This window comes from Colletotrichum phormii, assembly GCF_030913505.1.
Source record: "Colletotrichum phormii strain CBS 102054 chromosome Unknown BDP81scaffold_1, whole genome shotgun sequence".
NCBI classification, from domain to species: domain Eukaryota; kingdom Fungi; phylum Ascomycota; class Sordariomycetes; order Glomerellales; family Glomerellaceae; genus Colletotrichum; species Colletotrichum phormii.
Window position 1 is genome coordinate 4661039 of NW_026851443.1, and position 27146 is coordinate 4688184.

General features: G+C 49.1%; 7 protein-coding genes across 7 annotated transcripts; 2 read left to right on the forward strand and 5 right to left on the reverse strand.

Moving 5' to 3' along the window:
* Positions 1 to 699: 699 nt before the first annotated feature.
* Positions 700 to 2453, reverse strand: BDP81DRAFT_488124 (aldehyde dehydrogenase; the record flags this gene model as incomplete). The annotated part of the gene is made up of 2 exons (XM_060595239.1): positions 1210 to 2453; positions 700 to 1121 (listed from the first exon to the last, which is right to left on the reverse strand). Coding segments are annotated over exons 1-2 (1347 nt in total), but the record flags the coding sequence as incomplete, so codon positions are not given.
* A 158-nt stretch (positions 2454 to 2611) lies between these two features.
* BDP81DRAFT_414937 (uncharacterized protein) lies at positions 2612 to 3476 on the reverse strand. Its single transcript, XM_060589408.1, has one exon. It carries the CDS (start codon positions 3439 to 3441, stop codon positions 2779 to 2781), a length of 663 nt encoding a protein of 220 aa, XP_060452543.1. The 5' UTR covers positions 3442 to 3476; the 3' UTR covers positions 2612 to 2778.
* Positions 3477 to 8183: 4707 nt separating this feature from the next.
* On the forward strand, positions 8184 to 8918 carry BDP81DRAFT_307372 (endo-beta-1,4-xylanase; the record flags this gene model as incomplete). The annotated part of the gene is made up of 1 exon (XM_060583359.1): positions 8184 to 8918. The coding sequence occupies one exon, from the start codon at positions 8184 to 8186 to the stop codon at positions 8916 to 8918; it is 735 nt and encodes a 244-aa protein (XP_060452544.1).
* Positions 8919 to 9254: 336 nt separating this feature from the next.
* On the reverse strand, positions 9255 to 10428 carry BDP81DRAFT_364641 (uncharacterized protein; the record flags this gene model as incomplete). Its single annotated transcript, XM_060586494.1, has 4 exons — positions 9255 to 9485; positions 9543 to 9872; positions 9961 to 10245; positions 10336 to 10428. 4 exons carry the CDS (start codon positions 10426 to 10428, stop codon positions 9255 to 9257), a joined length of 939 nt encoding a protein of 312 aa, XP_060452545.1.
* A 576-nt stretch (positions 10429 to 11004) lies between these two features.
* Positions 11005 to 12740, reverse strand: BDP81DRAFT_445002 (major facilitator superfamily domain-containing protein; the record flags this gene model as incomplete). Its single annotated transcript, XM_060591896.1, has 3 exons — positions 11005 to 12085; positions 12206 to 12557; positions 12614 to 12740. 3 exons carry the CDS (start codon positions 12738 to 12740, stop codon positions 11005 to 11007), a joined length of 1560 nt encoding a protein of 519 aa, XP_060452546.1.
* Positions 12741 to 14601: 1861 nt separating this feature from the next.
* Positions 14602 to 17499, forward strand: BDP81DRAFT_414945 (uncharacterized protein). Its single transcript, XM_060589409.1, has 5 exons — positions 14602 to 15090; positions 15148 to 16283; positions 16363 to 16447; positions 16509 to 17192; positions 17263 to 17499. The coding sequence occupies exons 1-5, from the start codon at positions 14847 to 14849 to the stop codon at positions 17469 to 17471; spliced, it is 2358 nt and encodes a 785-aa protein (XP_060452547.1). The 5' UTR covers positions 14602 to 14846; the 3' UTR covers positions 17472 to 17499.
* Positions 17500 to 22000: 4501 nt separating this feature from the next.
* BDP81DRAFT_364646 (uncharacterized protein) lies at positions 22001 to 23301 on the reverse strand. Its single transcript, XM_060586495.1, has 2 exons — positions 22826 to 23301; positions 22001 to 22759 (listed from the first exon to the last, which is right to left on the reverse strand). Exons 1-2 carry the CDS (start codon positions 23175 to 23177, stop codon positions 22431 to 22433), a joined length of 681 nt encoding a protein of 226 aa, XP_060452548.1. The 5' UTR covers positions 23178 to 23301; the 3' UTR covers positions 22001 to 22430.
* Between the last annotated feature and the right edge of the window lie 3845 nt (positions 23302 to 27146).

Here is a 27146-nt window from a genome sequence, read left to right on the forward strand (position 1 = left end):
GATGACTGGGGGTAGGCGCGCCGTTCATTGATGCAGGCTTGACAAACTCTATCTGGCCTCACTCGCTTGCTTATCTCGTATATATCCAGATATCAGTGGTGCCGCCATCCCTGTGTCGCCAGGTGGGCAAGCAACCTTATTCAAGACCGCCCACATCCCGTAGGTGCTTGGAGAGTTCTGAGACTATCTCCCTAGCATCATTGTGCATTTAGAACAGCCAAGGCCCAAGAGATTGGTTGAGCTTGTAAGATATCTTCGGCAATACCATACGGCGAATGTACGGAGTAGTCCGGTACGATTAGCTAAAATTGGGCTAGTATGGCCCGTCGAAATCTACGTGGGAATGCACCTTGGTTTCCTACGGAGCCGCCCTGCATTATTATGCAGTTCAACAGTTGATCCATTATCTGATTCGAGGAACTGATCTCCGTATGAATTAGAACGACAACTTATCGCGGATCAAAGAGCGTGTTCTCTAGAGATCACGTACGAAAATCGTGGTCTATACCAATGAAGAATTCGAATGAGGGATGCGATTTATTCTGAGGTACGAGATACATGTCCTGTGAAAACGAAGGCTCTAGCCTTTTGGGGTGAACTGACACAAAGTTGGCACAACGCGAATGCGAAAGTTGAATTTCTCTTGAGTACAGCCTCTAATTACTACCTGGCCAAGAGCCAAAGGGCTCATCAATCGATTCCCAACTTATATCCAACCCATGGACGACCATAAAGCAAGCAGCCACCAGCCCCGATAATAGCCCAGCGGAAGAGTGCACCGGTTTCCGAGTCACTACCTACCCGAAGAATAGACCCCACCAAAGACTTGAGCCCAATGATTTGCCTTCCGTCACGATCGAAATCAGGCTTCACATCGCCCAGCCACTGGGACATTCTCAGCTCTGACTCCAGATAGGGCATATAGCGAACGCGGAAGATCTTGTCAGCCCACCCAGGGGTCTCGGCGACAGTGCGACGATGGGTGAAGCAATTAAAGGAGGCTTTTCCGCGGTAAGATCCGTTCCCAGAATATCCCACGCCACCAAAGGGGAACGTATGAACGGCGGCGTGCATGAAGGCATCGTTGAGAGTTGCGCCGCCAGATGTAACGCCAGAAAGGACTTTGTTGTGAGCCAAGTATTAGCGTCAACCAGGTCATTCAGCTGGGAAAAAGGGGGGGGGGGGGTGTGTGTTTTTGCCGTTTCGTACCTTTCTCGTTTTCCGCTTGGCTGCCAAAAGCCATCAGGGCAAGGGGAGTGGAATCGGTCGCACTCGCCACCGCAATCGCAGCGTCGATGTTGTCATAGGGCAGAATGGCCCAAATGGGCCCGAATGATTCTTCCTGAACCATAATATCATCTTCGCTCTCCACGAGTACTGCCGTTGGAGCAATGTAGAGATCATCACGGTCTGTCTCTCCGCCTAAAACAGTTTGACCGCGCGTGCTGTCTAGCATCTTCTTCATGCGGTCGAAGTGTTGAGTATTGATGATGCGACAGAAATCGGGGCTTTCTCTCGCGCCTTTCGGGAAGAAATCAACGTAGGATTCTTGGAGAAACTTGATGAAAGGCTTAACCAGGGCTCTCTCGATCAGGACATAGTTGTGCGAGACACACACTTGTCCAGCATTGAGCGTCTTCCCCCACAGAAGCCTCCTTGCAGCAAGACGAAGATCTGCATGACTGGTAACAAATGCCGGATTCTTGCCGCCGAGCTCAAGACAAACCGGCGTGAGTGTTTCTGCAGCTTTCTTGGAGATGATCTTGGCCACGTTGACTCCACCCGTGTAGAGAATCTTGTTCCATTTCTCGTTGAGCAGAGCAGTTGTCTCTGGAACAGCGCCATTGACAATCCTGTACGAGTCAGGATCCAAATAGCCCTCAATTATACGCGTGAGAACCATAGCCGTTGCTGGTGCATTTTCAGAAGGCTTGACAATTGCTGTACATCCCGCAGCTATCGCGCCAATGAGAGGACAGATGTTCAGCTGCACAGGGAAGTTGTAAGTGCCGATGATGAGAACCGCGCCAAGGGGCTCCTTTCTGATCCTTAGTCTGAGAAGAGAGAACGGCAAAGCAACGTCAACGTTTTTGTCGTCTTTGACCCAAGTCTTCAGATTTTGAATGGCGAACATGCAGTCGGAGATACTCCAATCGATATCCGAAACATGCGCATCGTGAACTGGTCGGTTCAAGTCGCGCTTCAGAGTCTCGAAGTAGGTCGATGTTGTCCTTCAAGCCCCAATACAGCTTTCGGAGCTGGGTCAGACGGAATTCGACATCCTTGGTTTTCTCAGGCTTGAAGGTTGTTTGAACCGCTTTCACAGCAGCTGCGATATCCTCAAGCGTGTTTGATTCAAATGAAGGGATGTCCGAAGATCCTAGTCGTTGCTTGTGTGCCATGACGGGATTTTCCGAAGATGGATATATTTGGAAGTATCAATTTGGATGTGTCAAAAGAGATAGAAGTAAGAAGACGATTCGCAGACTTGATGATGAAAAGGTCTGTTGCAGAAAGGTTTTGGACCTTCATCGGGGCACGGCAAGCTTGAGCTCTACATGTAATATCGAAAGTGATTCGACATTGATAGGAGCCATCCATCTATCCGCGTGCTTAAGCTGACAAATGCAGCAGTCAAATGACCGGCATAAGTTATGATCCAATTTTTCAAGAGAACTGTCTGATTACCAACCATACTGATGGTTCATTCTGGTAAGTTAACAGGATGACATAGTCTACACTATGATACAACTTCGAGTCAATGTGGGCCAAGTGTGTTCATGTTTTTGACCTGGCGCGATTATCAGCAGTGTTCTCTATATCCACCCACGCCCAAGTAAGAGAAATGAAGTTCAGTCCCCCAAGTGTAGCGAAGAGAGGGATGGGCAATTTTCCTTTGGCGTAATCGATATAAGCCCGGAACATTAGTACAACCATGCCTGGAACGTTCCCAACGATGAAGGGCGCATCTAGACTGCAAATATGGAACTCAGGTCCAGCTAGCGACTTCATTGCATCTGTAGCAAGCCTTCTAGATCGTACGTATGGGCTAGTCGGGATGGACTCCGGTATGATATTTGGGTAGGCGCTGCCGATGTGAACAAACTTCCTGACTCCAGCCTGTTTGGCGAGCTTCGCGAAGTTTGGTATGGCCTGGCCGTTGGCTTGGAGGTAGTGCTCATCGGCATTCTGTCCCTCAGGCACATGCCGAACGTCGCTGCCGGCCGCAAAGATTATTGCGTCGAATTTGGAGAGAATTTCTGAGCTGAACTCCCCGTTTAAATAGTCTCCTTGGATGAAAGGAAGCTCGGACAACGCAGCAACGTTGCTGGGCTCTTTACGTCCAGCGATAGTGACAATGCTTCCTTTGGATCGAAGGTATAGCGCAGCATGGCCTCCAAACAAGCCAGTACCGCCAATGACGAGTATTTTTGTTGCCATATTATGAGGAAACGAGATCTAATTGTGGTTTGTGGTGTTGTTGGTGCTTGCATGCCGTATTTACCACCTAACTAAGGGATGCGATATTCGCCGTCTTATCCCATCGAGTGCCACTTGACCCCATTTTCGCCAAGGGCGGGGTAGAGCCAATAAGGGGTTGTGAATCTATTGAGTTAACCAATAGGGGCATAGTACCTCAATTTCCTATATAATTTGGGTGTGCCAGAGGTTCCAGCACTCTCCATCAATACACAACGGTATATTATAACTAATCTAAGTAGCCCCTCCGTGTTTTCTTCTTTTTTTAATGAGGTTATTCCCAGATATCTCACCTAGGGTCTGGCGGGCCCTTAATGCCCTCAGATTACTACAATAAGAGCAAGGCGAATTAACCTTCCTCGACCCCTTGCTATGCTGTTCCCATGGAATAGAGGTATTCTTTTTATCTGCAGCCCGTCTAGGCCGTGACCTCTGCCGTCCTTGTGCTAATGGTCCGAACTGCTGGATAAGCTGGGCTGTAAGCAGCTGCCGCTAGCGGTAGTGGGTTTTTACCTTCTGCTACCTAGGGCTGCCCGAGAGCTGCAGTAAGAAGCTATTCACAACTACCACTTCTAGTAGGAAATTCTAGGTAATTGACTGCTAGCCCCCTTAACAAATAGGGTAGCTATATTGATAATAGGACCTCATCTGGTTACTTATATTAACCCTATTCATCTTGTGGTTATATTTATTAATTGCCCTAGGGATTAGTAGGTTCTTGCGGACGTCTGGGCCAAAGACTTGTCGGGCAGCCCTCTTAGCAGTGGAATTCCCAGCTGGGCGGCGGCGGCTGCTGATAACTTCCTCGCCGTTCTGGAAGACAGTTGATAGAAATAGTACAAGGGCATTATCCTTCCAGGTAAACTGGTTAACCTATCTACTAGTTAGCTAGGTAGGTAAGCTGGCTAGGCTGGGCTAGGCTGGGCTGGGCTGGGCTTGGCTAGGCTGCCAGCTTACCTCCCCATCTAAAGTAGGGATACAGTGTACTTCACCCCAGGGGATATCTCCTCCCTCAGTCTCTTTCTCTTTAACTAAGGTCTTATCTATCCCACAATCCTTTCGGCAAGTACCAGAAGCTCTAACCTGTTGGTTCCGTAAGGTACGAAAGAGACGTATAGAAGCAAAGAGGTTGTCAAGAAATACGTTGTAGGTTACAGCTGGAAGTAGGGAAATAAGAGTAGTTACTACCTGCTGTGTTGGTGTCAACAGAGCCAGCTTTCCAGCAGCCAGCTGGGCTGGCTGGGCTGGCTGGGCCTGGGGGACTACTTCGTATGGGCCCTTTCCATGTACATGCCACAGCCACCGTATACAGTAGCCAGATTGGGCAAGGATCCAGATCTTATAGCCAGTTGGGATAGGCTTTGTTAGAATTGTTGTTGTCTCAAGAGATCGACCTGTAAATCGGAACATAGCCTCATTAACTATAAGGTCTGAACCAGGTATATAGAAGGAATCCCCAGTCTCTTGGATGTGGGCTGACCACTGGTTAACCTTCTGGTATACGTCTGGCATTTGATCTTGGGCCTGGCGCTGGCCCCGGCCCCGGCCCCGGCCCTGGCTGGGCTGGCTAGGCTGAAATTCAGCCGCGCTAAATATCCGTAGTCGCCGGAGTAGTAGTTAGAATCGGTTTCTAGAAGTAAACCGCGTAAATAGGTGGATAGGATCCTCCTTTTATTGTTGGGTTGACTAATAGGTTAATAATATAGATTCCCTATAGATCCCTATGTATAATAGGATCCCTAGGAAGAGGTAGATCTCTTCTACTGAAGTCTGCCGCCATGAATTCACTCTAGACGTTCTAGCCCTAGGGCCAGATAACGGCACCGTATTTGTCCACTGGGCCCACTGCTCCACGAGGCTCTGCGGAACGTATTGGACGAAAAGGTCCAGCGGGCTTGCCGGCAGCTGCCGTACCTCTTGAGCCCGGGCCGGCATGTCAAAGGGCCGGAAGGAGCCCGGAGGACCATGCTCGGTAGCTGGAGGTTTGTGGGGCCGGACTGTTGCTGCGTCATAGCGCTCTGGCATACAGTCTGTATTATAGGCAGTAGTAAGGTCTTCTGGAAGGATCTCAACTACTATACAGCTGCGTATAGAAGTATCAGAAGCATCAGAAGTAATAGAGGTATCAGAATCACTAGAAGACATCGCAGCATTAATCCAAATGGTAGTAATAGTGGTGATAATACGCAAAAGAGCATAGGGATAAATGACATACTGTTAAGTACCCCTTTAAATGCTGGGTAATAAAGGGTAAAGGTGGGTATTCTGGGTCTTGGCGATGATTTCATCACCGCATACATCAAAAAAATCTTCTTCACGACCGATTTATAAGCTGAAAGACAATTTCCAAGCTTCGGTCGTGCCAATACTGGGGGGAATGCTACAAGCCGCCGCGGAAAGCGCGGAAGCCACGCGCCGGGATTGGGATCCCGCAGCTAGTGAGTCAAGATAGAGTGTAAAATCCAATGGCGTGGCGACGACGTTCAAAACTAAGATATTCGCATTCTCAATCTCCCAAAATGATAACTTGGCTAAGTTCTCCGCCTGTTGCTATTTGTCATTAATTGATCCACTGGACGCACGCATCGGTGGAACTTTCTTGTAAAAGAGCATCTAGTAACTACCTTAGCTTTAGAATAGTATGTCAAGCTCTTTTACACCCGAAGGAAGCGGTCATCAAGTATCGCAGTTAATGCAAAGCATTGATAACCTTCAGTTACCGTTCCGCTTAATGGCGCATCTTTTGAGGATAACTTGAACCCTCGCACCACTGTAGATGGTTAGTTAGTCACTGTTAAGCATTAGAAGGCCTAAAAGGATTACTAAATAGTAGCACCTCAAAAGCATATCAGTTGATCTGCTTTGTTTTCATAGTTTCCCATGTGAGTGCCAGACTGTTTGCTAGGGAGGGGTGACAGAATCCATGCATGCTCCTATGCGAGTCATGGACATAACCCATTCGGAATGGTCTGACCATCACGAAACAGGCCAGACTGTCATTTCCACCTGGTCCTAGCTCTGCAAGACTTATTAGGATAGCATTAGGCCCATGAGCCTGTGGTGATTCCATCCACTCTTTAGTACGAATAGACGCTCTTTTCTGCTCACTCACATATGCATATTCCGCTGGCCACCCTGATTAACCGTCAAGGGGCCATGGGCCAGTCAAATATCGGTGAAATTCGTTAAAGAATGAGCAGCCCTAGACTTTGAGACAGTCACTTTCTAGAGAAGTGACTTGAGTCTTGGTTCTCAGATGATTGTCAAGACGTGGGTGAGGTACCTTGAGGTAACTTAAACAAAAACTACGAAGTATCGGGTCAACAGGATCAAAGATACTCTTTCCGGATTAGATATTTAGGCTCTTGGATATGTGCAATTCAATACCTCGAACAAACTAAAGAGATGTTGCCCACGATAAGGCGAAGAATGTCCAGCCTCTCATTCATCATTCAATTACATTCAGCAACATAGTAATACTCCATTGGCAGACGTGCACACCGCCCTAACCAATAGCTGACAGCTCTCTGCCGTGCGCTTCATCAGTAGAACAGACATACGAATACGGCCCGAGTTCGGATCGCCGTCGGTCAGTTTCTGCTTAGTGGTAGTGTACCAGTATCATCTAGAAAGCTTTGGTCATTGGCTTCCCGAACACCTCGCGCATCATCCGAGCCGCTGCCGTCTTTGCCGGATCCACCGTCCACGGGAGACTAGTGCCTAAGAAGCGCTCTCCTCTATTTGTTGCTCCCTTTCTGCACCGTGTTTGGGTTGAATAGTCCTTGTATCATCCAATGAAATTGGATCCAAATTCAAAGTGGCTCGGCTTGTTAGCTAACAATTGTATCTCTTCCTTGCGATCAGCTTATCTCGAGTATCCTTTCCCAAATTTTATTCTGTTGTTAAGGGTGAAACTTCGCCAGGCTCGCCAAAATGTACTTCTTTTGCTGAGCGAGATTCCCCAGCTTCCAAGCTAAGAATGCCTCGTCCTCGTGTGACTCCACGTACATCAAATGCTGCGTGCATGCCGGCATGCCGGCAAATACTCAAAAATACGACGTTAATTCGGGTAGAATGCCGAACATGTAGGTGTGCCGAAGGTGCAATATGAGATCAGCAAAACGATCCTGCCGCATGTGCTTAATTAATCCAATGCCGACCCGTCTTTCCTAAATTAGCCGGTCATCTTCGGTACCGTACCAAGTAGACATACACTATGCGGTCTGGCGACTTCCCCACACTCTCCGTACATGCCAGGGGAATGCAACAGCCCTGGGGAGCACTGAGGTGACGCAGTTTGGCTGCTGGCAGGGGAACCCTTGCGACACTCCCGTCTTAAAGAATCATCGCCTACTATATGTTAGTCTAGGTCTTGCTTCGTCCAAATGGTTCGGCCGGCGGATTCAAACCACCTCTGCCTTTATCCGCATCTCCCCACTCAAACAAGATGTTCGTTCATCTAATTTTGCCTAAATCTCCCCGCCACGGAAGATGGGCTGTTTCGTAGAGTTTGAACACGGAATCTCAAAGGTCAGGTTCACAAGGAAGCCGTGTTCCTTGCGACTCGTTGGCTGATTTAGTTACCTTTTAAAATGCCAAGAGAATTGTATAAGATCAAGATTCACCTGCGTCGATTACCGAACTCTTGGCAGACCTGAACCGACCAACAATCATCTCTCTCACTTCAGTCTTTCTTGCTCAAAATGGTTTCCATTCGCTCCTTGTTCTTGACTCTCTCGACCATTGGTCCCTGTCTGGCTGCGCCCGCGATCGGGCCAGCTGAGTTGCTGCCTCCCCATGTTGAGAGACGCGGCCCATCAGACTTCTTCCTGGGACCCGACCATCCCCTCATGCTCGCACGCCGCAACGAGTCTCTCGAAAGACGCGGCATGACACTTGAGGAGCGCACCAACTATGTCCAAAACTACCATACCGGCGGCACTGTCAACTTCACACCCTCGGGCAACAGCTTCAGTCTCAACTTCGACACGACAGACGATTTCGTTGTCGGCGTGGGTTGGAATCCCGGTTCTACCGCTCCCATCACTCACTCCGGTTCATTCGCCGTCACCAAGGGACTCGCGACCCTTTCAGTCTATGGCTGGACTACCAACCCGCTTGTGGAGTACTACGTGATTGAGGACTCTGCCGGATACTCTCAGACCGGGACGAAGAAGGGCACTGTGACCAGCGACGGCGGCTCCTACACCGTCTGGGAGAACGTGCGCACCAACGCCCCTTCAATCCAGGGCACCACGACCTTCAATCAATACATCTCGGTTCGCAATAGCGGCATTCCAAGCGGCACTGTCACTATTGCCAACCACTTCAACGCTTGGAAGAGCTACGGCATGAACTTGGGTACACTCAACTTCCAGGTCATTGCTGTCGAGACCTGGAACGGTTCTGGCTCGGCAAAGCAGACTGTTACCAACTAGTTACTATTATAACTTTCCATTTGGCCCATATGTTGAGGTAAACTTATCTGCATTCCATTCAACATCGGAAGGCACTTAAGAGAGCTGCCAGCCTCAGAACACGGTTAACTCCTATTGTGCCTATTCCCTTTGAGCCAAAGTTTGGCCCAGTATCATATACATTCAATCATATACATATTCGCGATGAAATATCAACCTCAGTAGTTCACTATGTCTATCATATTGCCTAGAGTCGATGTGTTGCAGAAGTTAGAATTTCGACATCCCGCGCCAGAACCCTCATTCATTTCAGACCTACACGCCCAGCTGCCGTTGCTCAAGAAATCTTCCAGGTTCTCATGCTGTTGGCACGATGCCTCTGACATATTTTTCGAAGCTTGTGAACTTCACATCCGGATACAATTCTCTCGCATTGAGATACCCAAGATAACGTGCATATTCAGGAGTATTCTCGCCTCGAATACCAAGTAGGTTCCGATACTCTGCCATACAAACCTTGGGATTGACTGTTATGTCCTTGCCTGTGCGGCCCTGAGAGATGATGCCTTGCAACTCTTCTTTGGTTATCTGAGTCATTTGTTAGTCCCTAATGTTTCATGAATGATGAGGGTTCAGTGAGCGTACAACTTCTCGGGTTACAGTCTCTCCAGACACCTTCTCGAGAATGTCAAAGGCCTCATTCTGTGTCATGACCTCCCCGTATGCAAATACCATCTTGTTCAATGTCCTCTGGTCGGCGATAATTCGGCTGACAAAATTGCCAATGTCACGATTGTTGGTAAGTGCCCAAGGGGTGTTGCCGTCCCCAATGATGTGCGTAGTGGAATACTCTTCTACCATCGGGCGAAATCTGCCTGAGGGCAAAGCAGGCAAGGTTAGCTGGTACCACCAGCCGACGTCAACAACTGTGTAAGGTAGATGAAGATCCCAGATTCGGTCCAAGAACTCCTGCTTCTATCACTCCAGTGTTAGAATAGCAACAGACTCGATACCAGTTTTGGTGCCATTTCAACTCAGACTCTACGGTCTGTCGAACACTCACCTTATCTCTGAGCATCATAACGCCTCGGGGTGCACAGGCAGGGCCCCAGAAGCTTGGGATGTATCGACCAACATTGGCCTTGCTCGATGCTTCAATAAGATTCATCTCCTCCTGGAACGAGAATAAGGTCAAGCACGAAATTACGACGTCCACGTTGGCGACGACTCCAGAAATTGCCTCGATTGACCCATCCAGCTCAACTGCCTTCACAGTCACGCCTCTCTTTGCGAAGTCAATGAGCTCAGGCTTTCCCACCGAATTGGGTCTCGATAGAGCTGTAACTTCCTATCGCCAGGTCGATTAGATGTGTTTAGATGTATTCAGTGTATATAGCTTTTAGTTGCAGGTATAAAGATCCAACAGATTTAAACTTACGAACAGCTCAAGAGTCTTCAACAGCGCATTTACAATTGAGGAGCCTGTGTTCCCAGTAGCGCCTGCAACGGCAACCTTGATTTTGCTGGCCATGATTTCGTCTGACAGTTATCCGTAACTCTGAGTGTGGCAAAGATGACACTAGGTACCACATACAACTCCACCGATGGACATGCGGCAGGAATTGTTAAATATACACCATATGAGTCCACTGAGACTTTCATTCGGAGACATAATGGAATTGCTTGGATCCATCGAGGAGTAATTATAGGCCGAATCGTTGGTGTCGTAGCTTGTGTCAAATTTTGGTGACGTGGATTTCGGCCGAAAGTCGGTCGAATGCTCGTCGGGGGCCGCGTCGGGTTGCGATCAACAGCCCGAACGAAATACAAATTCCTAGTCATCCAATTAGCACTAAGGCAAGTGTAGTGAAATCGAGGATCCCCGGCTATGAATTATATTTTTCGACGGGTAATGTAAGGAAGTCACGTATATCGTGAAGATAGATATTCTTTTTTCAGTCTTGTTTCATCCGATCACCACTCTTCGCCGCGGCTTTATACCATCCCCGATATGACAAGGTATATTTCGTCTTATACGAACCGTTTTTGCCTCAAGTAAATTGAAGGGAATAAAGTTCAATCTTTATTTCCATGAAGTCGTTGAAACTCATGGTAAAGATGGTCTCGTCTTATCATCAATACGATGGCGCCAGCTTCTACCCCAGAGTGCAACAGCCCATACGCATAAAGCACCAATCACTAAGAAGCCAGTAGAAATAGTGCTGAACCATCCAACCCCAATCACCTTGATTGCTGGAAGTACAACAGCCGATCCAGCGGCACCAAACAGATATCTCACCATGAAGTTGCCCGCAATCACCTCTGCGCTGCGTCCCTGAATCACATCCAAGCAGTAAGTATTGAGACTTGGGAAACAGAAGAGCTGCGATACGCCTCCAAGGAACATGAAGACGACGGGGACCGCAATGCCGCCGACGCGCTGCTGGACAGTCCATCCATAGATGAGCATACATCCCGGTAAGACAGCGCCCAAGAAGGGAAGACATGAGCGCAGTCGGTCTTCGGAAATGCGTCGTCCATGTCGTTCTGCTATCCAGCGCCGGACTGTGTAGTCGGCATAGCGTCCACCAACGAGTGTACCGGCGAGGTAGCCGCAGCCTGGAGCCAGGTAGAATAGACCCGATTGCGCCGGGGACGTTAGAGAGAACCGGGGGTTGAGAACGTATCGGATCGGGGTCAACATGCCGTACATGTTCCATACCAGCGAACCACTCGCGATTGCCACCAAGATGAGGTTTGGAAACCTGAACAGTCGAATAACTCTGACCGGGTTCGTCATACCCCATAGCACGCTGACCTTTTTACTGAATGCAAGCCCTTCAAGACCTGCCTTTTTGAGTTCTTGCAGCGTCTCTGGCATGAATAATACAGCACCTCCGACGCCAACGCCGGCGAGGGCGGTCTGGAGCCAGAAAATGGCGCGCCAGGACGTGTAGGTCACGATGATGCCACCAAGAACAGGGCCAATCGTCGGTCCGATGAGCGTGCCGGACAAGAACCAACCCATCGCAGTCGCACGCTCTGTAGGATGATACAAGTCGCCAATCACGGCAGGACCAGTGACAAGGAACGATGTTCCGGCAAAAGCAGTGAGGATGCGGAATACGAAGAACGCGGGGACGTTGGGGCTGAGTGCCGTGCCGATTGAGCATCCCAGAACAATGAAGCTGTCACCATACACGTCTAGGTCAATTTGTCAACCATATTTCCCACACTGATGAATAGGCGACAGCTAGTCGATAATCCACTCGTCACGAACTGAGAACTGGGGATCGTAGAGAAACTACTAAGTGCTTACCCATTTTCGACCGTATACTTGGCTCAATGGTCCCCAAAAACAGGGACTAATGGCCATGAAGACGAGGTATAACGCATTGCTGAGACTAATGATGTCTCCGCTGGTCTTGTACTCGGCTGCGACTTCAGGAAGCGCCGACAAGACCGCCGTGCTAGAGATTGGCGACAATAAACCACACCAGGAAATGATGGCGACAGTAATGCGCTTGCGGTCTTTCGAAAACCGGTTGTAGATCTCGTAAGGCACTTCCACGTTGGATTGATGACGGGCCACTGGATCGTCTTGGTAGTTAAGGACTCCTGATGGAAGCTTTGTCAAGCCTGGTTGCGATGGATCATCTACTGCAATAATGTGAGCCACCAAAATTCACAGCCCGACTGCCTGAGCCAAGACGAACCTCCTTTAGCAGTTTTGGATCGCGCAGGGATGATGTCGGCATACTCTTCAATGTCGTCATCGCGCCTGTCTGAGGAGGTTCTCTGAGAAGAGTCTCCCTGTTCGTGAATGCTGTTGTCGGTTGTCATTGTGGGCCATTTATTCCCAGAGAAAGATTACTGCCCAGCGTTCTTCTAATTGAAAGGCACAGGAAAAATTGACAAAGACAAGGAGCGAAACCTGTTTCCGAGGCGGACGGGAATGGGCCACTGATATGGCGGCCGATATCCGTGACTAACCCTCCACTAACTGGGGCCGACTCGGCAACACCCGAGGCCTGGCTCCGGACATCGGGACTGTTGCACCTCTCGGAAGGACGATGCTGGCATTAGAGCGCAGTTCTAAGGCATCTGGGATCCTCCGGATCCGCAGATGTTGAGTCAGGTATACCGGCGTGACGGCAAGTGTCCGAAAACCACAATACTCGCAGTTGACACACGGTCATAATCTTACCCTCTAAGCTGATGATGATGCAGTTATGTTTTTTCCAAATTGAATGTCTGTTTCGCCATTCAGTTATGGATGTCAATTTGCTTACTTTGAATTGAGAGAAAACTATTTTCGCGCACAATACAACCAAACTGTCGGATGGCCGATCTGGACGGGTGCTCCGACGCCGGACCCGTCCTGTAACTGAACTGGAACTTGCTCCACCGCATTGGTCGACACTGTACGAAGTAGAAAATACGTCAGGTTCCGACGCCTCGGCAAGGAATTCTTATCGTCGGCTATCCGAAAACATGAGTTTGAAAGGGAATTGTTGCAAAGTCCACCAATCGTTAGCCGCTTTAAGTGGGCTGTCCTGTATTGCAATGGTAAGTCCGGGGAAACCCCCAAGCCTCCTGACACTTGTTGGAACTTGGCTGGAGAGCAAACGTTGACACAGCATCTGCATAATCGTCGGAACACGTTTCCATTAAAGACATGGGGACACTGTGCATCTCGGAAGCACTGCGTAATGGAGTTGACATGACAGGCTCGGCGGTAGAGTCTTTTGTCTCTGCAGAGCTCTGGGTGGTTTATCGCATAAACTATTTCGACAAACAGCATTCTTCAATGGAATCGCTGGACCTCAGGAGCTCGTCCAATGAAATTTGGTATTGTTGTCTTTACAGATAGATGTAGGGGAGAGTTGTCGAAGCTCTCCGGCAGGGTTTGGTGCCCGTGACTCGAGTCTTCAACTTGTTGGCACAACTGAGCTTTGTCAGCTCCCGGAGGTAGCCGCCCCTGGCAATCATCTGATTCTCACGACAACACCTTCCGCCCCCGAAAAGAACAGACCGTCCCTACTCCCTCGCCGGCCGGCATCGGCTCAGCCCCGGAGTCGGGCGGTGGTCGTTAAAAACGGCGGAGAGAGGCCCCCCTTGAAGCCAAACGGCACGGGATGGCGTGCTTTTCAAGCGGGTATAGGGTCCATTTGTGAATGGCCAATGCTAATTAACCTTCTTGGACACATTGCCAGATGGGGTAATCAATGAGGAGTTCGGACCAGACAGAAGAGGTTTGCTGGGTCAGACAGAGCGGGGAGATGATCATAGAGATAAGTTCCCTATCACTCAAGTTTGAATGGCAAATATTTACAATGTTAAATACACCTCAGGCTAAGAATTGCGATACGAGCATCGCTCTTAGATGTACTCGCCAATTGTTTCTAGCGCAGACAGCACCGACACCACACATTCACATGCAGATGAGTTCTTCAACGAGATTGACCAGCTCTGAGATGTAATCAAATCGCGCGCGAGGGCTCGTACCACTAGGTAGCAGGACACTGCTTGCCAGGTGCCTTTCTCGGTGTATTGTCTGGCGGTTCGGCAGGATGCACTTCTTTGGGCGACCGAACCAATAGCGTCCTACTGGTGTCCCGGTGTGCATGAAGAATCCTGTCTTCAGCCCCCTAGTGAGGCCCCCACGTGCTCCATTGAGTGGCTGACGACGACCCTCGAATTGCACCCTCTCTCCAACACGCCGCCTCCTTCCCGGGCTGCAGGCAGTCATCTCCCGCACAACGAGTGTCTCGCAGTGTACCAGCTATTTGGTAACGGGCCCGTTATGAAAGACCCTATAATTCGAACCCCATCGCCACGTTGTGACATGGCCGATCCGAAGCTTGCCGGACTCACGGACGTGGAGCGGCTCCTGGGCATTTTACCTCCCTACATTGTTCAATCTCTTGCAACAATCATTTGGAGGTCATGGCTGTCGACGTTGAGGAGCTCATTCTTGCTCCTTTTCGTGAGGTAGTAGAGAGAGGGGAAGAATCTGCAAGAAATGCACACGAAGCACAAGATGAGGATCCAGCAACATCGCGGGAGATGACCAAGTCGGCAAGCACCATCACGAAAGAAGGCCAACGGGCATTGAAGAGGTTGCAGCCTTTGTGGAACAGCCAATTTGAAAAGCATGGGGATGTATTCAAAGATACCATCGCTGAAAACGGTAAGCTGAGCCATCTCGTGTCTAAATAGTACTCGTTTTGACTGATGTTCGAGTAAGATGATCTGGCAGAGAAGCGAAGAGCACTTGAGGAACTGCTGTACGACTTTGAGGACTACATAGAATTGGACACTTTCGACTCGACCAAGTTTACCGATCTTCAGACTGCGACTAGAATCTTTGCTCTAGTAGTACTGGACGCTATTCAGAGAGTGAAGATCGACGTCAAAATTCCGACCACGCCGGTGCACAAGTTTCCGCCATTGCCGCCTTTACCGCCACTACCATCACAGCTGGCTCAATCACTAAACGCCAGCCCGCAAATTCGGCCGACACCGCCTTCGCGAGGCGGGAGTCACGGAGCCGCGAACATTCCATCATTTCCTGTTGTACCACGGCAACCCAAGCCGCAGGTCAGCCGAAGTCGAACAAGAGGCTCACACGGATCATCAGATGGTGCAACAGTGAGGCGAACTCACTCAATAGCCGAGTCAACAGATTCAGATCCTGCGTCCTCTCGTGGATTCCCAAATGCCGTATCTTCCAGCAGAGAAGGCCGACGGCCGTCATCACCAGGTGTTCTCAGCGATGGAATAGGCCAGCTGAGGATCGTCACATCACCAGAGCCTTCATGTTTACAACCGCGGACATCGGATTGGGTTGAAGAACAGACCTCGGTTCCTAAGTTTAGACGACCTTTCCGTGGAAGCATCCCCGAGAATTCTGCTGTGGCTGGTGATGCCTTTGGCGATGGCACATTCGTATCTCGGGTCAATCGAAGAGGCTTTGACACAGTGACGCCGCAAAGCTCGGTATTTGATCCAACAAGCCCTTCAACTACAAACAGAACGTCGATCTACTCAGATGTCCCAACTTACTCTTCTAACGTAACTTCGCCTAAACTTCCAACCATCGATGTGCGGATGTCACCAAACGCGGCGACAAAAGTTGATCCAGCCCTTGCCATCAATTTCCCGTCTTCGGAGCTCTTTACCGACGGACTGATGCTAGCTGATGAACAAGCAGCCTCGGAAACCAGCACGCAATACTTGAGATCTGTCTCGACAATGGAAAAGGAAGAAGGATGTTTGATAGGGCCGAAGAGCTCTTTCCACCAACTCAAAGGATTCTGTGACGGCGCACAAACATTCCGCCGAGGAGGATATTGGCATGGTATCAAGCAGACTATGACCTGGGTGAGTCAATATTTCACCCTCATATCATCTTGAGCGCAAGGGATACAGCTCGAGAATAGCACGGCTAAAATAAACGCAGGGCGAACCCCTTCCAATCGGCCGGTGCCTAGATTGCGAGTATCATCATTTGAACAGATCGCTAACTCTGGACAAAGAGGGTGACTGTAAGCCAACCTGATATCCCCTCTCAGCGATTTCAATATCACTGTTTCTGACACCGCCAAGCCCGGGCAAACTTTCTGAAGTATGGCATACTCTACCGTGTACGCTTGCTCTTCAAATCACACATCACGGTGAAAACAACAGCGGAAATCCGATACGCGTGTCTTTTCTGCACCCACATCGGACGCACTGTTTACGAAGGGGACGCAACCGTCTTCCAGAGCGCAGACCAGCTCCTCCAACACCTCTCTCGCCATCCACAGCCTCTCCCCGAAGTTCCCGGCGTCACTGTCTTGTATGGTCAAGTCGACAAGGACCATCATCAAATCGAGGACTATGACGTTCACTTCCCATCGCCTCCAGCCTCAAGTTCTTTCCCCGAAAATGACATCCTCGCCCAATTTCCCATCGCCACGGCTTTGAAGAGCCACGTTCAGCGGAAGGGTGAAAACTTGTTGGGCCCCGATGGTAGCTCAAATGTCCTCACATTCTTCATTGGCGCAAAGATTGTCGGTATTGAGTTTCCAGAGCAATGGGGCGGCAAGTGGTGCACTGGGTGGCACGATGGCGTGCAAGGTCCTTTTCCAGCCAAATGCGTTGAGATTGAGAGTCCAAAACAGAATGAGATCTCATTCCAAGCTACCAGCGCGGTATCGATCACCACGAGATGGAAATGGGACCCTCCCGACAACTCGCGGGCAGGCTGGCTGACATTTGGGAAGGGGGAAGTGATCAGGAACGTTGGATGTAAGTGTTGTAATCCTACCTTGAGTGGCCAACCAGGTCAACAATCTAGTACTAACCGCAGCGTCTCCAGGGCTTTACCAAGATCATTGGTGTTGGTCTGGGACAAATAGCAAAGGGAAGTTTGGCATCTTCCCTCAGTCTCACATAGGCCCCCAGTCTCTGAAGGAGGGTTCTTTACCACGGACCGTGAAGCGGCCACAACCCAGTGGCCCCATGAGGTTGTTTAGTCGAAGAAGAAAAAGTACTAGTACGGCCTCCTCTATGAGTGGAGATGCTTAAGGTAGTGTATACATAGAATGGCAACCACATTTACACATTTACACTTGTAAAGAAAAAAATCCTCAGGACACTAATTGCCCAGAAGACAAATCTTCAATCATAGTAGGAACCAGACGTGGGAGATCGTCGTGTCCGAACCCGAAGGGCACATAGTCTCCGCGCTGTGCAGATGTGTGGGGTAAGCTGGTTATCGTCGCACCTCGACAAACATCTTGCATTCCAGTCGATAGGTTCCTCAAGCTTCTGCAGTTAGAGGGAACAACACGTGAGCATCCTATCAATTCATTTCCATCAACGTGAGGATTATGGTACAGGAAACACTAATGACAAGTGGCCTCCGTGCATTATTTCTCGCAAATCATGTGTGAATCGCCAACTGGAGTTTTTAGGTGCAAACTTCGAGACGCAGCGACTCATCAAGTGTTGGAGCTTGATCAGACGCGATTGCTTCAAGGATCAATAAAGTTCTCTGAATATTGAATGTTGTATCAAAGGCCGCCGTCCTGGAGCTCGGACAGTATCCGACATTTTGTGTTCATTGATGCATTGCAGACCAGAGACATTTAAGAGAAAGGAAGACAACCGCGCTCGAACTTCACTGATGAACAGTGTAACAGTATCCCATTGACTGCTGCTTAACGTCAGCGGAGTCGGACCCATAATAATACCCGCCTTTACCCCGCACTTCAATCGGTACAAGACGAAACATCATTTACCCCTATATTTTTTTTAACTTCTATCACTAACGTACCTGCATAGCGAGCGACGCATCATAGCGAGCGACGCACTCTCTCAAACCTTTCTACCTTATGTATAAGTTAACTTAGCCACAACGTACGAAATCAATTAAAACTATATATCACCCTCTTCCTCATTACTATCCCAAACCACTTCACAGGTTCGTGCGTTATGTCCAGGCTTCCCGCAATTACCACATCGTCGCGCGCGTGGTTCAGCACCTTCCGTACGACCCTCCTTCTGAGGGTTATTCTCTCCTCCAGCATTAACACCACCCTTCTCTACTTATAGATAGAGGCAGCTCTTCGTATAGACATTTTCGGGTCTTTTTCAATAGCTTGGAGGGCAAGGGTAATTCGACTTTCAATTGAGGAGGATTGCATGTTCGTACGTGGAGAAAAGGTGACCTAAAGATGAAGAGGGTAGAATTGGGAGGACGTGCGTCGCTCGCTATGATGCGTCGCTCGCTATGCAGGTACGTTACTCAAACTATCATTTTAATTAATATTGCGATGTCTTTTAGTGATTTTAATGCTTCCGATGTCTCTATAGTGTTACGAGCTGGACAAGGCAACCAACTGTGGCACAAAGCAAAAGCTTCGATAATGATGACTCCGCATCATTTTCCCTTGTTCTGCATTATATAGTTACGCGCCCACAGTGACAAGTTGCGGCGGGCGTAACATATAGCTACCAATATTTTTATACGGAGCTTTATATTTGTTAAGCTTCTTTCTAAAGACCTTAAAGTCGGCTATACTACCGACTACATACTAGAGAAGTACGATAATAGTATAGTCCGGCCTTAAGCCTCCGGCTGAGCCTAGCTTACCCGGCTCCTTTATACTTTTTACTATACCGGCCCGGGACCAGCAAATATAGGACTTACCGGAAACGCTGATTAATCTTTTCCTTTGATATGTTCCCCGGAGCCTTATGTTACGGCCAGCTAGTCGTAGGGGTAGTTTGCAGAAGTTGAGGCTGCGGAACTGGTAACAGTAATCGTAGTCGGGGATAGCTTCAGGGAAGCTATGTCTGTCAATCGTAAGGGTAGGTAAGGCTTCGGTCATCAATCGTAGTCTTGTCAAGGTAGTAGCTGAAAGCGGATGTTAATCCTGATACGAAGTTAATTGCTGAAGAAGCTATGGAAAGTCTGTCCTAGAGCCCAGCTCGAGTCCATCCTTATATACAAGTCCGATCCTAACTGAGCAGTGCTGAACAGTCCACTTTGTCTGGATATGTTAGATATGCCGAATATCCAACATATCCTTGACTCGGTTGGATATGTCGCATATCCAACATATCCTTATCCCTTATCATATCTCTTATCATCACGTGACTTGTACCATAGTTCTTCCGTTCCTGGGGTTTCCCCAATGTTTCGTCCCGTCCTGCATATATGATGCGCCGTAGCCGCTAGGCGTCAGCGGGGCACGCCCTGGTCTTCATGTTGGGTCGTAACACCCGGCTAGCGCCGGATAACGAGGCGGCAAAGCAGGCCTTTCTAATGCTAACGTAACGGGTTATAACGACCTTAGTTACTTTACTTCCGGTAATAATTTTCTACGTCTTTCTAGATAACTTCTTTTCTTTTATCCGGCTCTTCCGAGCTCTCCGGAAGTAGTAAGTTGGAGCTTCTGGCATTTACTAGAAAGATAGCGGGATAGATAAGATCCTTATTGCCGAGAAAGTAACTAAAGAATAAGATATCTCTTAGGGTAAGATATATTATATTTCTATTTTAAATAAGAAGGTGCAGTATTATAAACTATCTTTTAAGAATTTTTGTATTAATTAGTTCTTCTAGATTAATTAGTTTATTTAGAAAGATAATATTATTATACTTGTCATAGACCCGCTGTCCTAGACCCCAACCTTGAGGTTGGTGTTGAGTAATCCGGTGGCCGGGTTACGTAAGCCTGAGGCTGGATAAAACCCTGCATCCTGTATTCTGTCGCGCATGTCCAGAAACGTAGCTCCTTGAGCTACGTCTTGTCAACAGAGCCTGTACCTGCTTAGGATAGAGCCTGCCCGTAGCAATAGATTCTCTGATCCGCCTGCCCAGCATCCACCTGCCAAACAACCTGCCTGCTACCGTGACATATAATATAAAACATAATATTATAAAAATCATATATAGCTTTATATAAGAGGAAATATAAAAGTGGGTCCACGATAAGGCTAAATTTCTATATAAGAGTTTTAGAGGTATGTATAATTTTTATAATATTATGTTTTATAATAAAACCCTTATCAAAGCTCATTTGAAAAGGCTTCTATATTTTAATCTTATATCCGATTTTTAATAACTAGTTAAAAATCGACCTTTAAGGTGCGATAAGGGAGTGGCCCACTCGCTTGTGTGGCTCACTCGTTTGTGAACTACGTTAATTATAAAATGAACGGCGTTAATATTAGTGACTAGATGAGGTCCTATTATTAATAAGGCTACCCTATCCAGCGAGGGGGCTAGTAGATAATTTCTTGGGATTTTCTATTAGAAGTGATAGTTGTGAATAGCTATCTGCTGTAGCTCTGGAGTAAGCCTAGTTGGCAATTTATTAAAAAGTAGTATTAATGGCGGTAACTGCAGCTTACCTAGCTTATCTAGCAGTTTAGACCATTAGTAAGAGGTCGGTAAAGATATGACCTAAGTAAACAAGAGATGAAAGGAATACCTCTATTCCTTGGCAGTACTATCGTAAGGAATTAAGAAAGTTCTGTTTGCCTTGCTCTTATTATAGTAATATAATAATATTACGATCTCGCTAGGCTCTAGGCGAGATATCTGGCAATAACCTTAGAAAGCTGCGAAGGTATACTCGAAAAGGCTGCTTAGTACATAATATATTATTATGTACCGACCGAGATTACTGGTACCTTTGACATAACCCAAATATATAGACAATATAAGTACCTTAAAACGTGCCTAATTATTGGCTGACACAGATGAGCCTGTTTGCCCTTATTGGCTGTCCCCCGCACAAGGGCTCCGCTGACGTTAAGCAGCAGTCAATGGGATAGACGAAGCCCATTTTTGGTTGTCTTGCCCTAGCATGCAATCGGGTGGCAAAGTAAGTAAATGGCCGCCTGTCCTTATAATATAATAGCCACCAAAAAGCGGCCATTTACTTTGTCACCCAAGCAGCATGGTAAATCAAGGACAGTGAGACCCCTTGCTTGTGTTGCAATTCAACAGGCGAAATTCCTATAAGCGGCATTTATCAAGATCAGTCAGGCCGCCATTCTTACTGGCGGGCGCCTTGTTAGGCTGAGGCAGACTGTCTCATATGTTTCAGACACTGAGGAAAAGGCTTCTTCGGCACGTGGGAAGTGTGGAAAGCTAAATTGTCGCGAAATTCAGGATCCACAAAGAAAAGCAAATCGCGGACGATGATAACAAAGTCGCCGTCTTGAAGTCGCTCAAAAGGGTTGCCGGCGTGCCGACTCCGTTTCGAACTTATGAGAGTCAGCAACCCGTATTCTTTCCTCGTGTTATCACGATCTACAATCGTGTTTTCCGTAGGTGATCTGACGCGATTTGAGCTAGCCGTTGGTTCGCTGTTCAGTGCTCGCGATAACGGAGCAGCGAAGGAAGAACGCCCCATCCTAGCATGATCCCAGCCGTCAATCCCAATTGGGTTAACCAGCAGACGCCAACCTGCACGTTAAAGCGGCCGATCAGGGGAACGGCAGGGTTATGCCGCATAACGGTCTCGAATTAGGTGCGCCATTCCGTATCCATAATTACGAGCCCAACTCAATGGTGGAGATTATTCCATTGACTTTTTGGGCACTCGGGCTGAACGGCATGGGTCTGCTCATCTCCGCGCTCAGGTCGCGGCCGGAACAGCGCGAAAACTTGGGGTCGGATCCCAGGAAATCCGTCCCATCTTGCAGGCAGATACCAGGTTCTCCATCATCAAGTTGATCGTACGGATACTCACATGCAGGATGCGTGTTTGAGGCGCCTGTAGATGGAGGGAGTCCAGTAGCAAGGCTTCAACATTAGTCTATAAAAACGTAATTCAAAATTGTGCGAAGGCGACGCCAGACATGACCCATCCGAGTTTTGTGTGGTATAATCCTCAATTCCCAGCCCCTCCAAATGCACTTCGCTAGTTTGTCGCTACTCCCTTCATCGTAGCCGGTTGGTATCATTCGGGTTTCTCAAAATAGCTCTAAGGAAAAACAAGATTCGTGCGGGCATCTAAATCTTGCTTAGAAGAGCATGTAAGCGGCGACGGCAACGGAGCCGAAGATGGCAAAGGTGGACTTGATGGCGGAAGCACTGCTGGGAGCAGAGGTGGAAGTACCGGAGGCAGCGGAGCCAGTGGCGGTGCCGGAAGCGGTACCTGAACCGGAGGCGTCAGAGGCAGCGGTTCCGGAGGCCGAGGCAGTGGCAGAGCCGGTGGTCACTGTGGTCACGGTGGCAGTGGCCGCGGAGCCGGAGGCCGAGGAAGACGAACCAGTGGCAGAGGCAGTGGCAGCAGAGCCGGAGGCGCTGGCCGATGCAGTAGCAGAGCCGGAGGCAGAGGCGGAAGAGGAGTCTAGGTCATGAAATCAGCGGATGAGTTGATAAACACTGTGAGAGAGAAATGCATGGTTTCACGTACCGTCAGAGCCACTGAAGGTGAACTCGTTGGACTGAGCCAGAATGCCAGAGCTCTGGGCGTCGGTGGAGACGAGGTTGATGCGGTAGTTGCCGCCGGCAGCGACCTTGGCGTCCTTCAGCTCGTACTTGCCGTCGGCAGCCTGGACGGTGGCGATGGTCTCAGAAACCCCGGGGAAGCTGGCCTGGTTGACGATGATGATCTCAAAGCTCTTGGGGTCGCTGGAGACGGTCTCCCAGGTGATCTCGTTGGTCTTGGAGAGGTCCCAGTCGTCACCCTTGGCGGGCTTGGTGACCTTGACTGCCTCGGCGATGGCCAGGAAAGAGGTGATAGCGACGGCGGTCTTGGAGAACATGTTGTCGGTTGTGGTTAGAAATTAGATATAAGTTGTTTTTGGTGTTTTGTTGAAGTTTTCTGGTATTAGAATAAGTAGCGTGTCTGAGCGAGTGACAAGAACGAACGTCCAAAATTGATGAATCTGAGGAGTTGACCGAACACCGTAGGGGAAATTGAGCTTCCACCTCAAGCTTTATAAACAACCCATTCGTAGACGAACCCTGTCGATAGTCCGGACGAGTCAGGCCTGGTGCTCACACCCCTCCTCCTCCTCCTCCACTCATTAGTGCCACCCCACCGCCCCATCTCGTATGGAAAACCGACTTTCAGAGAATTTTAGATTGCTGTTAAGCATGAACCATCAATCCGTGGTGGGTTGGTTTCTTTTCTGCTAGCCGTGACGTAGGCGACTCCCTGCTTCGGGCGTACGCGAAGGAAGAAATGGCATCCACTGCAACTCGTAAAAAGCAAAGACCGTCGGCCGTCGGCCGTCAGCCGGTATTGCCGCCAATAGAGTTCCGTGGTCCTGTAGTGATAGTCAAAGACATGTTGATTAAGAAACTTTCAGCTCTTCAAACAGACAACGAAAAAAGTTCACTAGGAAGGGCCAATGGCTTTCAAGCTTCCAGCACGCAAGCTTTCTTGTCCCCAGGTCCAATCAGGAAACTTCCATTTGTGCCTATCCCCATCACAAAAACCCAGGCGAGATGAGGCACACCCATGGTCAACACTGTTGGGGTTGTGGCTGATAGACTAAACTAAGTAACTCCCCCCTTTAGCTCGGTTGCGCGGTACCTTGCATGGAAGAGCCGCCCCCGTGCAGCACTGATTTCCACCCTAAGGGATCTAGTGTGGTAAACAAAATGGAGTCGTCTCTTCCACTCTGTGCCTCTTTTTCTTCCGGTTTACCAGGCGTGCCAGGTCCGCACGTATCCGTACGCCAGGTTAGGTGTACCTAGTTGACCGACAGGTTGGTTGGCAACGGGCAGCGGAAAGCCGCAGGCCATCGTTCACCTCGTGTACTTTTCCGAGACGGCGATCAGTAGCAACGGGGCCCTGTCATCTTCGTGGACAGGTCACAGACCTCGAGCCTGTCACTTGTCAATCCAAATTTGACACAACCCGACCAGTTGCCTTTTTGGTGGATACTGCCAAGCTGGTTCAAAAGTTCCGACGGCGGAGTTCCTGACAGCTGCAGCCTGCAGCGGGATCAGTAAGTGTGACTAGCAGCAAGGACTTGGCGTCATACCATCGCAGCTGTACGGAGTACTTGGGGCGAAACTATTGATAGACGACTCTGACCTAGCCGCAGACGGAGCACAGTAGCTCTTCGGGGGAATATCGGGCCATTGTCTCGTATTTGGGAAGCGCTCTTGGTAACCACCGCATTTTCTTCGCAAAGTGACAACCGTCTTCGCCATCGCGCTTTTCCAGACACACTGCCGCCGCTACCAGTCGCCGGTGGGGCGAGGGGACATGGTCAAGGCGCCTCCAACACCCGTCGATTTCCCGGCCCGGTGGTACTCGGAAGCAGCCGGATGGAGCTGCCTGTACAAGCCGTATGCCTACGATTAAAGCGTGATGTATATCACAATCTTTGTTCTAACCAACATGAAGTCTATTACATTTACGAAGTCAAGACTAAAAGGGTAAGCACCTTACTGTTACGACCCAACATGCATGACCAAGAACAGGGCCTGCCCCGCAGGCTCGCGGCGGTTACAACGCACCATATCCCATCGAGTGCTGTTGGGCTACAGATACATTCACAGAAGGGATCCTGACCACTCAGGGGCAGCCAAGAGTTTTCTCGACCAATCAATGGCCCTATTTGAAAGGTACTTCGGTTGCCTATATATTTTGAGTGTGATAGAGGTACCAGCAATCATCAGAGTTACAAATCGCAACCCCACACTGCTTGCATCCTGACCTCGTCTTCTTTCTCCTATCTCTTCGCAAGTTCCGTGTGACTTCGCCTAATGCTATTCGTTTGTTGTTACAAGACAAGCAAGCAGAGGGCTTCCGTGATACCCTCGTATGTTGTTGCCATGGAATGGAATTCTCTCTTGTATCAGTGGCCCTCTGAGGCCGGGCCCGTTGCCTCCCATGAACTAATGGCCCAAAGCGCTGAATTAGCTGGGTGGAAAGGGTCCTTCGCCATTCGTACTGAGAGTTGGCCCGAGCCCATTCCGGCTCGCCCCAGAGCTGGAGAAAGAAGCTATTAACAACTACTACTTCTAAGAGAAAGTTCCACGTAAGGGATTGCCACCCCCCTCGTCGAACTGGCCGCCCATACTAGTTATAAGATCTCATTTGATCCCCTGTATCAACGCCGTTCATATTATGGTTATAATCATCGATCCATACAGGAATAGGCAGTTTCTTTTGGGCTTCTGGACCAAAGACCTCTCGGGCGGTACGAGCGGCAGCCGAGGACTTGGTAGGCCGGCGACTGTTCCGTAGTATCTGCTCAGTGTCGCGATAAACAGTTGTGAGGAAAAGTACCAAGGCATTATCTTTCCAGCTTAGCTGATTGACCTAGAAATGTAGGGAACAAACCTTCAGTATAGAAACACTATGAAAAGATATGTGCCTTACGTACCTGACCGTCTTTTGTAGGGATACAGTGGATCTGACCCCAGGGAATATCCTTCCCTTCATCTTGCTTTTCATTAACAAGTAACTGATCAATTCCCCCATCCCTTCGGCAGGTTCCAGTTGCCCCTATTGCCTTTAATCGTAAAGCACGAAAGAGCTTTACAGAGGCAAATAGGTTATCGAGGAAAACGTGGTATTCAGCAAGGGGTAGTAGGGTCAGTAACGTAGTAACTACTCGTTGAGTGGGCGTGAGGCTGTCGTCGACCCCCTTTTCCCTTTGAAGCTGTGGCCGCTGTTGTGGTACAAGACCATACGGCCCCTTTCCGTGGACGTGCCACAACCATCGTAGGAAGTATCCAGACTGCGCTAAAACCCATACTTTGTAGCCAACTGGCGTAGGCTTACTGGGTACTGTTGTCTTCTCAATAGAACGACCTGTAAATCGTACCATTGCCTCGTCAACGGTGAGGTTCCTACCAGGTAGATAGAAGCCATCACCAACTTCCTGTATATGACTAGACCACTGGTTCACCTGCCTATAGACCTTAGGCATAAGGTCCTCACGAGGCTGGGCTTCACTGCGGTATCGTTTCTTCGTAAGATGGGGGTCAGGCATAGTAAATTCAGCAGTATTGAAGATACGTAAGCGGCGGGATAATAGTTGGAACCGGTCTCGAGAAATAAATCGGGTAAATAAATGGATAGGATCTTCGTTCTTTTGAGATGTTGACCAGTACTTGGATACCTTATTTTCGGTATGGATTCCCTATATAAATGAGGATCCCCAAGTACAAATAGACTTCCTCTACAGAAGTCGGTCTCCATACGCGGCTTCGAGAGTATTGCTGAACAGGACCTTGTTGTGCTGCTTCATTCGTCCATTGTACCCACGATTCTACTATTCCTTGTGGTGCGTGCCGCTGGAATAGCTTCAATGGAGTATCGGGGAGGTCTCGTACCGTCGCCTTACGATAGGGCACTTTGAGGGGACTGAAGTGGCCTGGTATGCCTCGTTCTAGCGAAGGTGGTTCATGTGGGCGTACAGTCGCGCTATCACACTTCTCGGGCGTACAGTCAGCTGTACAGGCGCTTGCGAGGTCTTCAGGAAGTATCGCAACGTTGATACAGGAATGTACAGACCCTTCAGAGTCACTATCGTCGCTCGAGGCCATCGTGACGAATTGGCATGTGTAGATAGGCGATTTTGGTGGTGAAGGGAAGCCAGGGATTCCTAGGGGTAAATGACGTACTGTCATGTATTCCTGATGTGAGGGGTTAAGAGTGGGTAAGAGAGTGGAGCAATGTATCTGTAGCCCAACAGCACTCGATGGGATAATACACGATACCGTCACTTAACGTGCATGATAAGCGAGCGGATCGGACATGCGAG